Source organism: Larus michahellis, chromosome 2 (genome assembly GCF_964199755.1).
Source record: "Larus michahellis chromosome 2, bLarMic1.1, whole genome shotgun sequence".
NCBI lineage: Eukaryota > Metazoa > Chordata > Aves > Charadriiformes > Laridae > Larus > Larus michahellis.
In genome coordinates, this window is record NC_133897.1 from 80,210,665 (window position 1) to 80,223,714 (window position 13,050).

Sequence of the window (13,050 nt, forward strand, 5' to 3'; positions counted from 1 at the left end):
ACCTGTTTACCTGTTTCAGTAAATTTTGCAAAATTATGTTTGCAGGGGTCACAGCTAAATGGTCAAGAACCCATTTATGGAGAAACATTATTATTTTTGATAGAGGCAGATGGCAGCTGTCAATGTCAGAGTCAGCAGTGGTGAAGATGCCAGATGTCATTTTAATATTTACCGAATTCAGGTTTTAACACAGATGTTTATCATCAAATGTAGTAAACAACCTGACTAGAAAACTGTGCTTTTGAATGTGTTTACAGCTGCCCACTTATCTACCTATCTTCAAAACACAAGAGCGCTGTAAGTTTTCAAAGAAAACAGTACAGGATTTTTGGCAGAATAACTTTTACATGTTAGTATACATTTAACAAAGAAACAAAACCAAACCTACCTGAATATAACATGTAAGGACCCCCGTTGCATAGATGGGAACTGTGGCTTTTGTTAGCACTCCATTACCTGCTGTGGAATCTAATGAAACACAGTGAAAAATTTAGGTTTTATACACACATATATGTGTGTGTGTGTAATACATATACTATATATTTTCTATATATACACCTCTAAGGTAGACATGTGTATATTATATATATATATAAAAAAATATACATATATACATATATTCACCTTTTTATATATACATGAAGAACTTATATACATATGTATGCATATATATACACACATGTGCTAAGATAATGCTCAAGTGGTATTTGGATTTGAGATTTTGTTTGTACTTTACACACAACACACAGACTCTACAACTTCAGAGTGTTCCATTCAGACTAAGATTAGATTTTCAACATTTCAGGAAGACAAAAAATTTGAGAACTGCAGTCTGAAAGTATTATTTGAACAGGAGATTTGACATTTTTTTTACAGTTGTAATTAAGATTAATGCAATTAAGATTAATTTTTATTTGTTTCAGTAAAAAGCTACTTACCTATGTTCTCCTCAGACAGTCTTAAGATTTCCTGGAACTGTGGTTTTACCTATGCAAAGGATGATGAATCCCACGTAAGAAAACCCGTTACCAGTGTCAATTAACATAGGAAAAAATTAAGAATAAAAAAAAAAAAAACAACAGAAAAAAAGGGACATTTTGAAGGTACAGAACAACAACAAAGAAAAAACCTTTAAAAAGTACAGCCAGCTTTTATGAAAATTGAAAGTGTGACAAAAGAGAGTAAAATTTCTATTGAGTACCCACACTGAAGTAGCAGTATTTAGCACTCCTGATACCAAAAGTTGAAGCCTCTTGGCAATATGCTTAGTTGGACTTTAGGGTTTAGTTTTACCAAGCCATATGGTTAAAAAAAAAAAAAAAGGTCTTGTTTTATATCTGTGCTGTTCAGTAAGTACTCTCTTCCATAATATAGCTGTAATAATCAGTATCAGCAAAATTTTACAGAAGCAAGGCTTCTAAAGAAACTTACAGATGGGGCTTTCAAAGACCAAAGACTGGTTTTAATCTCCTCTCTGGAGGCAGCACAACATGTTTTGTAATTTTACCTTTAGGTAATCCTCTCATGTTTTATAATTTCCCTTTAAAATATTTTATGCTAAATATTAATATTAAAATGAAAATAAAACCATTAATATTAAAAGTTATTTTATTGAGAAAAATTATTTATTTCCTTGATTATAATGCTTAGATGTCATCTATAGAAAATATTTCCGGCAGGGGAAGCACAACTTTTAAATTTCCAATCACGTACAGGCTGAAGTACTTATGTACACCACAAACACAGGACAGTACGGTGTTCTGAAGAAAGAAAATTGTTAAGTTACTGGAATTAGGATGATCTCTCCCATTTTCTATGCCATTCACAAAACAAATACGAAGAATACAGGTTTTTTTTAAAAATCCTTCCTTGTTGGGCAAGCCATTCCAAAATGGACAAAACCAGAAGTCCAAAGGATGCAAACAGAGGTTTAGAAGTAGCATGTCTAAATGTACTTATGGACAAGCATCAGTGTGACACGCAAATATAAATGTTCACATAAAGTGCGGGTATTAAGACACACCATAAATACAGGGAATATATATTATCAAGGTATGTTTTTTAATAGAATGTTTAAGGTAATAACTTACCTTAGTGTTTGTAAAAATTTTCCCAAATGTCCTACAAAGTCTCCAGAAAAATCTAGAGAATTCATGGACACAGGCAGTGGATGCTACATTGATCTTGCCAACTATTTCTATAAGCTGTGGTAGCCTAAAAATCAGGAAACAAAAGGATATTAAACACTATGCTGGATCTTTTGTTTCTTTCCAGTTATATTTGTATAGATTTACTGTTGATATTAATAAATATATACACACAGAGAGCACTATTGGTTCTAATATCATTATCTACATGTTCTGTACAATTCCTGACCCTTGAAGAAAGCAAGGGTTTAAATGCCAGAAAAGTCTGACCTATGTTTTCAAACATCTGTTACTGCAGAACAGTGTATTCCATGACATATTCAAAACACAAAAATCTTCAACAGAGGATTGGCTATACTAGTGCAAAGATGAAAGAAACATTTTTTTGGAGCAAGTAGTTACCTACCCATTCTGCTAGATAGGTCATATTTTCTGAATAAAATCAAAGTCAATTCAGTATGAAAATTAAAATGTCTAAAAAAAATTCAATCTTTTTCTCTTCAATAATTCCTAAACACAATCATACTTAAAATTCTTGTGTTTAACAATGGTTAAACGTAATCATGCTTAAGAACTATTAATTCTGACACATTTTAAAATTAGGAACTGTAAGATACAAGTTAACTCACAGTTGATTGACTACCCATAGCAAAGTCTCCCAGCCTGTGGTACCCTCATGTTCTAGCTGATAATCATACAGTTGCAACAACACTGCTAATTGCTCGCGGCTTCCAATGATGATGGCCACATCCTGAAGAGGCGATACGGGTCGGGGAAATCTAGTGACTGCAACAGCAGAGAATAAATAATCATGAACAAAAGAAGAGGAAAATACCTGGGGGGTGATGTCAGTAAAGATAGAGAAGAAAGTCTGAAAACTCTTTAGCGCCTTCTGTGTAAGGTTATAAAATTGTTTTTTAAAAATCAGTGAGTTAAATCCAACTCTGAAGAGATTACATAACCCTTATTTAAAAAGGGAAAACGCAGGTACAGGGAGATTATGGAAGGCCCCAAAGAACACACCACAGATTTACAATAGAGTGACTTGCAGGCAAGGTTTCCTGACCTGCTACACTTTAATCATCTAACTGCTCCAACCTTTATGTATCAAGTACGTTTTGACACTCCCCACTCCCTCCCCCATCTCCTTAATTATCTGAATTATCAGAAGAGAATAATTTACCCATAAAAAGGAAGATCTCAAAAAAAAAGAAATCTAGACCATCAAAATACCTGGGGATTGAAAGCCTGCCTACAGCAACATTGCTTTTATTCATCTCAATTCATGTCAAGCATACTTAAAATTATTCAGCAATAAAGTTAAGTGACAAGAACATCATCTTTCTTTCTGCAAAATTCAAGAAAGCAAGCCTGCAGTTCCTGCGGTGCTACTGGATTAGGGAAAAGTACGTGAGATTTTTTTTTCTTCCACTTTTGTGGAGGGAGGAAGTGTCAGACTAGGCTGAAGCCTGAAACTTTTGAATTCCTTATTTAAGCAGTAATAACCCAGGGAAAAAGTGCTCATCTTCAAATGACTCAAGTCAGCTGAATGAGTTTTACCATGGCATGTTTGACATTTTCACATTAATGGACAGTAACGTACCACTAGCTACTTTCCTAATTCTCCTTTAAAGTTGTCACCCTTGCTTTGAATCTTCACACATAGCACTATTATCAGCGTGTGGCAAGTATTACCAATAATATCTTTTAAAAGTATTTCTAAAAGGATAAAACATTCTACAGGCTAGGATTAGTGATTTAAGTATAACTTCACTATTAGGCCATTCAGTCTGCTAAGGTATTACACAGATACATAACAAAGGGTGAAGCTCTTGTATTTTTCCCACTTCGTGACATTTTTTATTTGGAAGAATTAACTTAAACCGAGGATAGCCTTCTTGAGCTATTAGCGGTTATTCTCAAAAGTTTCTTTTAAGAAGTAGAAAGAAATGAAGAAAGATGAAATAAAAACTATTTTTGTTATAATCGGGTCTCTCAAGCGAGCATAGAAAAGTAAAAAAGAAGTATTACTTAATCAATGTGAAAAATCAGTTAAGAGGCAAATCAGAAGGCAAAATTGTATTCTTTTTAATTTTTTTTTCCCTCCACAATTTGTTGTGTATTGGGACAAAAAAGTATTTTATTGCAAGACTATGATTGGATTACACAAAACTATGTCACTGGGCAGAGAAAAGCCATTTTGTCTGTAGCCTGCAGTGCAGAACACTGCTAAGTAAATACAGGAAAAAAATCCGAAAGGATACCATTTAGTTCTCCTTTATTCTACTGCAAACAATCACAACTTACATAATTCTTCTGTATCAATAAACTGATATTCGTAATTAGATAAATATCTGATAAGGGTTCAGGTCTAAGACTAATTTCTTTCATAGGAACACGGGGTGGGGGGGGAATAGAAAGATGTTTTCCCTAAAAGGGAGAAAAACAGAGTGAAGAAAGAGTCATGACAAATCTTCCTATGCTGGAATCCGGTTTTAAAAAAAAAAAATTCTCTCCACGAACACTGCAATGATAAAGAAAGAAAATTCATAACATGACAGAAATACCCTGAATTTCTTTCTCCGTTCTTCCTATATACAAAAATATAACGCAAAGAATAGATAGATTAGAAAAAACACCTCAGGACAGAAACTTAAATCATTATTGTACAGACAGTGTGTTATAAAAATCTGAAGTCTATATGTATATTCTGCAACTTATGTTTATGTAGCAACCCTAAATACACATGAATTCTAAATATATGGACTATTCCTGAAATTCCTCTTTCTCGGTTAACAGTAATTTGAGATTTGTCACTGAATCATACTTAAGTTTCTAGAAATTCCACATAGCAGAAATTAATCATTTACCTTCTATTTGTGGTATTTCTCCCTGAAGTTTAGCCTTGCTTGTGAAAGGTGCGTTCTGTAGCACCAGTGCAAACAGTGAAGGAATCAACGACTGCAGAGCAGACAGATACATGTGGAGCTTATGTTCATCCAAGCCATGTTCTCCTTCCTGAAACAAACAGGACATTTAGTTAAAGTTTTCGGGTTGGATGATCTGTTGCTTAGGCATGTATTCCCTGGCAAGACATCAACACATCTGTGATGAGCTTCTACACAGACACACTAATTATATAGCGATTTATCCTAACCACAAGCTTACTTTGTGACACCATCCAAGTCTCCTTGTCACCCTTAAGTCAATTCTCCTCAAAAGATTTAAGCAAAATCGTCTTTGGCATTTAGTGGTTCATGTCGATGAGCACAAAAGCATTCTGAAAGAAAAATTTTCAGCGTGTTTTGGAAATGGGATTCCTTGGTCTTAGGGACCAATGCAATTAAAACCTGAATAAACTAGTCACCTGTACTCTGAAAACAAGCACCTGGGGTAAGTGTGTTAGATTGTTATGAGATACTCGATTTTCCAGAACTTTGAAGATATTTACCGAATAAAGCGTGAAAACGGCCTCATTACTGCAAATCATTTAACTAAACCATTCAATTCTACTTTTTTTTTTAATAAAAAACACATTTTATTAAAATCCACAGTATGTGACACCTTAAAACAATTTAAATATAGGGCGAATGCACTCAGAATAACACATATCATCTGGTCACAGCCTCAAGTAAGCATTTTCGGAACTGCACTTTAATTATTGAGCTATAAAGTAAAACATTGTTAAAGAAGCATCCGTTTGGTTTTTGTGGGTTTTTGATGGTTTTGTTGGTGGTTGTTATTTTCTTTCTTCCAAAGGACATGTAAAAGTTATGGAGTTATAATCTCCATAAATTTCCCCCCCATAGAACATTAAGTAGCAATTATTTACATTTTTGTATTTTTTTTTTTTAAGTCTGTATATGTAATAAAGATACAAAGAAAACTCTCCAGTGTAGAAACAGCTGAACACATACCCTGAGCAATTTTTCAATCTTATTAAGCAGTGTAGGTATAAGATGGAACTGTAAATTTCCCAGTTCTGTTGTCCAGGCAGCATAAGCAGGTAAAAATACCTGATGTGTTGCACTAACTACACGTTCTGAAGGGTCTCCTAAAGCTGAAAGCAGCAGTTCAAAGCCCTGGCAAAATAAAGAATATAATTACTTTTCCTATAATTCATACTAAAGTTTGCTACATAAAACATGCAGTCTAGAAAGAGATTATAATCTATTTTTTAAAATTTTACACTAATAACAATAAAAACCCAATGTAGTACATGGAGGCCTTTCAGCAGATATTCCCAGCCCACCTACACAGCTAAACCCAAGGTGATCCAATGACCCTACTAGTATCTTTACGGTGAAGTTAACAGAATTTAATACAAAGACATTTTACCACTCTGACTTCGAAAACTCAGAGACAGGATTAGGTGGTCTTCATTTTCACTTATCTAAAACATTATTAAGCAGTATTCAACTGAACTACAAGTAGGCTTTGTTGTAGCAGATGAATCTTTGTTAGCAAGTGATATCAAATTGGCTAATAGTATCAGGTGGCCAATGAAGTGGTACATTCTTGAAGGCAAATTATGAATTATTAGAGAAGCTTCTGCATGAGGCTTACACCTGAGGTTCTAAGGATACTTGTACTTACATGTTTTCTTTTTGGTCTTGGTGATACAATAAAATCAATGTTCATGTAAGCCATCAAAATTTTTTAAAGTATATGAAAAGATTTGATAAAAGCAAATGAAATTATGTATCTCCCTATTGATGTAATAGCTACAGAAGACATTTCATACATACAAAACCCAAACTAAATTATACCTGTTGATATTTGTCTGGATCATCAATATATCCCATAATGATGCCAAGGCTTTTGATCACAGCTTCTCGTACCAGATCTGCCTTATCTTCCATTAACATCTGCTGCAGCATGGAGAGTACTAACGAACTACGGATTTCTTTCTGTTTGTAAACAAGAAACACACTTGTTAAATCTAATGAAACAAGAAATATAGTTTTATAGCAATTTTTATAAATAATTTGCACTTCTATTAGTGCTTACAAACAAAATCCCTTCCTCCAACCATGGATCCTTTTGAATATTACACATTCAGTTTTCACAACAGAAGATGAATGAATATAAAATGTCTGTAGCCTCATTAGAGAGCCTTTTGTCCTACTAAGCACAGAATTCAGGTCCTTCAATTCATACGGAAGATGTACCAAAAAATAACTAACCGCAAAAAACTACTACAGGCCTAAACTTTAAACAGAATCTTTAATCACTCCATTGCTAAATTGGAAACGTGGGGTTTTAATTTGGGTTATTTTTGCCTTTCTCTGAAGCTTCAAATTCTAGTTCACCACTGACTTAATTTTGCTGCTTCTTTTGACTGGCAGCACTTTTCATGTAACATTCCACAGTGTCTGAAGAAGTCTATTATTGGGTGCCAATTATTTTTTCAGAGATTATTTCCTTAATTGGTCCCAACTATCTTTGTTTCATCTCTACTGAAACAAAGATGATTTTCTCAGAACGTGCTGTTTTTAAAGACATTTTACAGCTAGATTAACTTGTATTCCTTTATAATGAGCTATCTCCTCCTTACTGTCATTTATTGAATCTCACATGCGTGATATAACGTAGAAGACAATGTGACTACGCATAATACACACCCTTGGGAATATTTAAAATAATAGAGGATGTTTATATTATGCAACAGATTTTCACCTTGCTTTCACTCGCAAAGCATTTAGAGTCAGTATTAATACTTACTGGAAGGTAAGGTGCTAGAGCTCCACAGGATTCTGCTACCAGTAGCCGTCTCTCTGGGTATTTGTGGTTGATCTGGTAAAGAGAAACAAAGTGGCTATTTGCTTTGCAGGAACCATTATTCAAAGTGTGGTTAGAATGAACTGCAATGGGGGGATACGTACACATCTCTTAGATAAACATTGACTGTGTCTGTAGAAGCTGCATATGGTACTAAGCAGCCTCAAGTTCTCGCACTGAGGCATAAAGGCAAGGCAGATACAGCCTTCTCTAGCTGTCCCACAAAACAGAGCTCACAGTAAGAGAAAAATCTGAGAAGTCTGTACATATATGAAGTAAAAAGAATGGTGGAAAGCAGCATATGGGCTGCCGGACTCCAAAGAATATGAATAACTCCTGAGCTGTCATGAAATATTTTGTCTTGTTTTAGCCCTTCAGGAACACAACTCCTCTAAGAACTACACAAGTGCCCTCTAGTGCTCTGAGCCAACCAGTGTAGCATAGCTGCCTAGCAATTGGGGTCAAAAAAGAGACACATGAACTAAACCAAGAAGTATTTGCATGCTATTGAAGTTCTGTTCTCAAGTCAAGCACAAACATGTCGCATCTCTGAAGTGCGACTGAAAACAGCTCCTATTCCGAGAACCTCTTGATCCTGTGCTGCCTACCTCCCCTTTCCGCTCAAAGGCCATTAGAAAATGGAGCCTTACAAATTCGACATTGACACTTCTGAACCAAGTTTGCGCCCTGGTGGAGTCAGCTTTAACTGTCACCTGGGAAGCGGTTGGAGCAATTAATCCTAGAAAGCATTTCCAAACACATGAAGGACAAGATGATGGTTGGGAATAGTCAGCATGTACTTATACAAGAAAACCCATGCATGACCAACCTGATAGCTTTCCAAGATGACTGGCACAGCGAACAAGCGGAGAGCAGTAAATATTGTTTATCTTGACTTCAGCAAGACTTGTCATACTGTTTCCCATAACACCCTTATTCACAAACTGATGAAGTCTGGGCTAGGTAAGGACAGTGAGGTGGTTGGAAAACTGGCTGAACTAATCACAGGCTCAAAGAGTTGCAGCTGGGGCCAGTCCCCAGCAGTGCACCCCAAGGGCTGATTCCAGGGCCAACAACAAAGATGTGTAACATCTTAATTAATGGCCTGGATGACAGGACAGAATGCACCTCAACAAGTGTGCAGATGACACAAAACTGGAAGGAGCTGTTGATATACCCAATGGGTGTACTACCATTCAGAGGCATCTCAATAGGCTGGAGAAACAGGCAGACAGGACACTTTTGAAGTTCAAGAAAGGGAAGTGCAGTCTTGAAGGTGAGCAGAAATAATTCCCATGTACCAGGACAGACTGGGGGCCAACTGTCTGGAAAGTATGTTAGCAGAGAAGGACCTGGAGGGCCTGACAGATACCAAGCAGAGCCAGCAATGCATGCGCTCCTTGCAGTAAGGAAGACCAGTGGTATCCTGGGCGGCACTAGGATAAGCATCAGCAGCAAGCAAGGAAAGTGATTGCCCCTCTCTGCTCAGCACTGGCAAGACCACATTTGGAGTGCTGTGTACAGTTCTGGGCTTCCCAACTACAAAGACATATTGGAGCAAGTCCAGCAGAGAGACATAAAGATGATTAAGAGATAGGTGTATCTGATACATGGGGGAGGGCCAAGAGAGCTGGGATTGTTCGGTCTTGAGAAGAGAGCAAGCACTCAGGAGGGATCTTATTCATATGTATAAATATCTGTACCTGTCTGCAGAGAGATAAAAACCACAGAGGTGCCCAATGAAAGGACAAGAGAAACTGGACACAGATTGAAATACAGGAAATTCTGTTTTACTAGGAGGGTTGCCAAACCTTGGGACGTGTTGCCCAGAGATGTTACAAAGCCTCCATCCTTGGACATATTCAAAACCAGACTGGAATTGCTCTTTAGCAACCTGCTCTAGTTGACTCTGTTTTAAGCAGGGGGCTTGGACTACAAAATGTTCAAAGGTCACTTGCAACCTCAGCCATTCTGTGATTCTCTCAATTCTACTGGCTTGGGAGAAACTACAGATGAAGACATAGTAATAAATCAACTTTGGACGACCTCTTACCTCAACTTTATTTCCACAGCACACTGAACGATGGTACCTGACCACTGACATACTATTAATGTCTTCAGCTTTCTCACTGTTCTGATGTGAAATCACCGAGAACTCTCTCAAGAATGAAGCGTAGCAAAGATAATTTGAAAGAACTGTTATGGTTTGAGAAAGGCATAACAACTTATTGTTGTTTAGACAATTATTCTATCACCCGATGACCCCTCCCCGCCTGGGAAGGGGAATTGGGGAAAACAAGGAAACATGAGATAGATTTAATAGCATAAGGCTAAATAATTAGCAATAATACTAAAGAACCAGTATTGATCCCAATACCCATATAAAATATACAAAGATTATACTTAGCCAATTACATCAGTAGGAAGCTGTGCACTCCCAGCAGTGGGCAACAAATCTGGGACACTGCAAGCGCTATGGCTTCGGGAGGAAGGGAAGTGCTGAGGGGTCCGGACTGGGGCAAGAAGTTATCTGGACCACCACCGTCAAGAAAGAGAGAGAACTACGCAGCAAACTTTCAATTTATATCGAATGTGACATTCATAGTATGAAACAATCTTGTTGGCTAGCCTGGGTCAAGTGCCCAGGCCTTGCTCCTCCTCATCCCTGCACTTGGCAAGGCTCAAAAACACTGAGACCTTGAATTCCACATAGCCTAGCTGGCTATATAGTAAATACTTTCACAAATTCAGACACTAGAGTCTTCTAAAAGTGCAGTTTTCCCAAGCATTAGAAGAGGAATTAGTCCTGTGTCAAACCAGGACAGAGACTCAAATGAACAAATCATGAGCCTCAGGCCTAAACTGAAGTCTCAAACATGGGAGAACCTTCTTTGAGTGTCTATCACTATTTTGCATTGATTCATCAGTAGGGGACCTGTAATATTTTTTGGAAGTATGGAGATGTCATAGATGAGAAACATTACAGGCACGCAACAGCCTATAGTATCTTTGATTTATGTGCCATCTTTCCAAATGCAAATCCCTACTGGTAACAGGGATACACTTTGCCTTCTGGAGCTCTGCCTACCTAAGGGAAACAGCAAAGACTAGTTTCAACTGTTTAGGCGGACTGGTAAGACAATATAAATATCACCCCTGATACTGCAAAGACGTCCTGACACATGGAGGAAAAAGACTCAAATTTCTGCAAGGTTTGTGTTCAGGGAAGATTATTAGCCCTTGGAAACTTAAACATAACTGGAAAATGTTTATTACTACTTCTTTTCCTTTTGTCTTTAATAAACAGTAGTACTATTTTGGAAGTCAATTAACCGGTCACTAATTCTCAGGGAACTTTTAGCATTCACAGAGCCTTGACCTAAACTCAGATGAGCCAGCTACCAAATTCTACCCGTGGAAAGCAGGTAGAAAAATCACAAAGACTAGCCTGATAAATCTGAGCTCCAGAATGTGAGAATGAAAATGCTGAATCTTCTGAGGACCCAGTCCTTTGTAATTGTAAATAGATTTTGGTAGGAGACCAACTGCATGAATGCTTTAATGATTAAAGCATCTACCGAGAAAAGGTAGAAAATTATGTGTATTTTTGATTTCCTTCTACAAACTCCATCTTGTGACAATGTGATTCAGCCGGTATTTTACTGGACAAAATAATGACCTGGTTTCAGTACTGCAAACAAGGTCTGGCAAACTGCATTAAATAAATGTGTGATGACATATGGCTTGGCAGCCTCATATGCTGTACTGTTACAGTTGGACTGGTTTCTCTTTTGCATCAGCAATTAACAAGAAACTGGTATGATGAAGATGGGCTCTTCCTGAGGTGAGACTGTTTTTTTGAAACACTGTTTAAATTTCCTGAGAAGGACTAAGAAAACAAAATGTGGTTTATTTTCTGTTCGACTACTATAGCCATGAGTCCTTCATTTAATTGATACATCAGTCATACATATAAGCACAAATGCTGCATATAATACGTACTTCTATTATCAAGAATGCATTAAGACTATTAAAACTTGGACTTTATTATGAAATGCAGATGGCTGAGTTATGCAAGAAACAGTAGAAAATTATCAGACCAGAAAGACTGTGCCATCAAAGCTAGCATTACCACTCTGTCATGGCTTAGTTATTCACTGTCTTTTAAGCAATGATGAATTACCTTTTCTTCATTATAGTAGGAAAACACCATGAATTTTCACCTGAACTCATCGTGTTCTGTTTCTATGCCTCAGATGAAACAGTAAGAGCATTTCACTTTGGTTGTTCAGTTATTTCCATTAATTTAGAATATCTGTGGAAAAGGTCACTGTGATTCTAGAATTTGCACTTCAGGCTGATATTGCAAGTGTAAAAATCATACTCATCAACATGGGACTTACTTCTGACTACTTTGATCCTTAATTTTCTGTTTAAGAATATAACTAGTACGGACACTGCCCCAGGAACTTACTACAATGTAAGAATCAGCAAATGAAATCTTTGAATGAAAATGGATTTCCAACAGCTTGGAAATCACAGTATGAATGATAAAGGCAGCTACCTGGCAACAGATTAGGCAACACTGATGATGAACGTGTGCATATCTACATTTCAAAATTACAAACATATGCAGGTAACTAGAATCTCCAGAAATTTTTTGACGAATTTTCTGCTTCTGAGTTCTTTTTAATGTTATATAAAAGCACATATAATAAGGAAAAAGAACATCCCAATATCTTTCTGAAAAATACTCTGAACTGCCATTCATTGAAGAACAAATCCAAAACAACCACCTCCTCAAACAAATAAAACTCAACGTTTATGAAGTTTTAACTAATTTTCCAGTGTAAAGCACAAAATAATCAGTTACTCAGTTACCTGTTCCCAACACTGTGGTAAAAGCTCAGCTTCTACACGTGTTGGTCCAACATGTCGGGCAAATGCCACACACCCAGTCAGTATCATCTGTCTGAAAACATAAATTTAAAGCTTTAATCTGTTTATAAAGTAAAGCTCTATAATATATAGAATATATTCCTTAAGTTAAGAAAAGCAGATGCTGTCAGGCAACAGATTAATTGTCTACAGTCAAAATTTCACACCATACACACTGACTTAA

General features: G+C 36.6%; 1 protein-coding gene across 4 annotated transcripts in view; it reads right to left on the reverse strand.

Moving 5' to 3' along the window:
- RELCH (RAB11 binding and LisH domain, coiled-coil and HEAT repeat containing) overlaps positions 1 to 13,050 on the reverse strand; it is an 85,378-nt gene that overhangs the window by 22,882 nt on the left and 49,446 nt on the right. For all 4 annotated transcript variants that reach the window (XR_012585630.1, XM_074576117.1, XM_074576116.1 and 1 more), the window contains 9 exons: positions 12,810 to 12,900; positions 7,872 to 7,943; positions 6,917 to 7,057; positions 6,065 to 6,229; positions 5,018 to 5,165; positions 2,777 to 2,933; positions 2,091 to 2,214; positions 939 to 987; positions 389 to 468 (listed from right to left, as the gene is read on the reverse strand). Coding sequence is in view for 3 of the 4 variants with exons in the window: in XM_074576117.1 (XP_074432218.1) it covers positions 389 to 468; positions 939 to 987; positions 2,091 to 2,214; positions 2,777 to 2,933; positions 5,018 to 5,165; positions 6,065 to 6,229; positions 6,917 to 7,057; positions 7,872 to 7,943; positions 12,810 to 12,900 (1,027 nt within the window). In the remaining variant the exon portion in view is untranslated. The remainder of the gene's footprint in view (positions 1 to 388; positions 469 to 938; positions 988 to 2,090; positions 2,215 to 2,776; positions 2,934 to 5,017; positions 5,166 to 6,064; positions 6,230 to 6,916; positions 7,058 to 7,871; positions 7,944 to 12,809; positions 12,901 to 13,050) is intronic.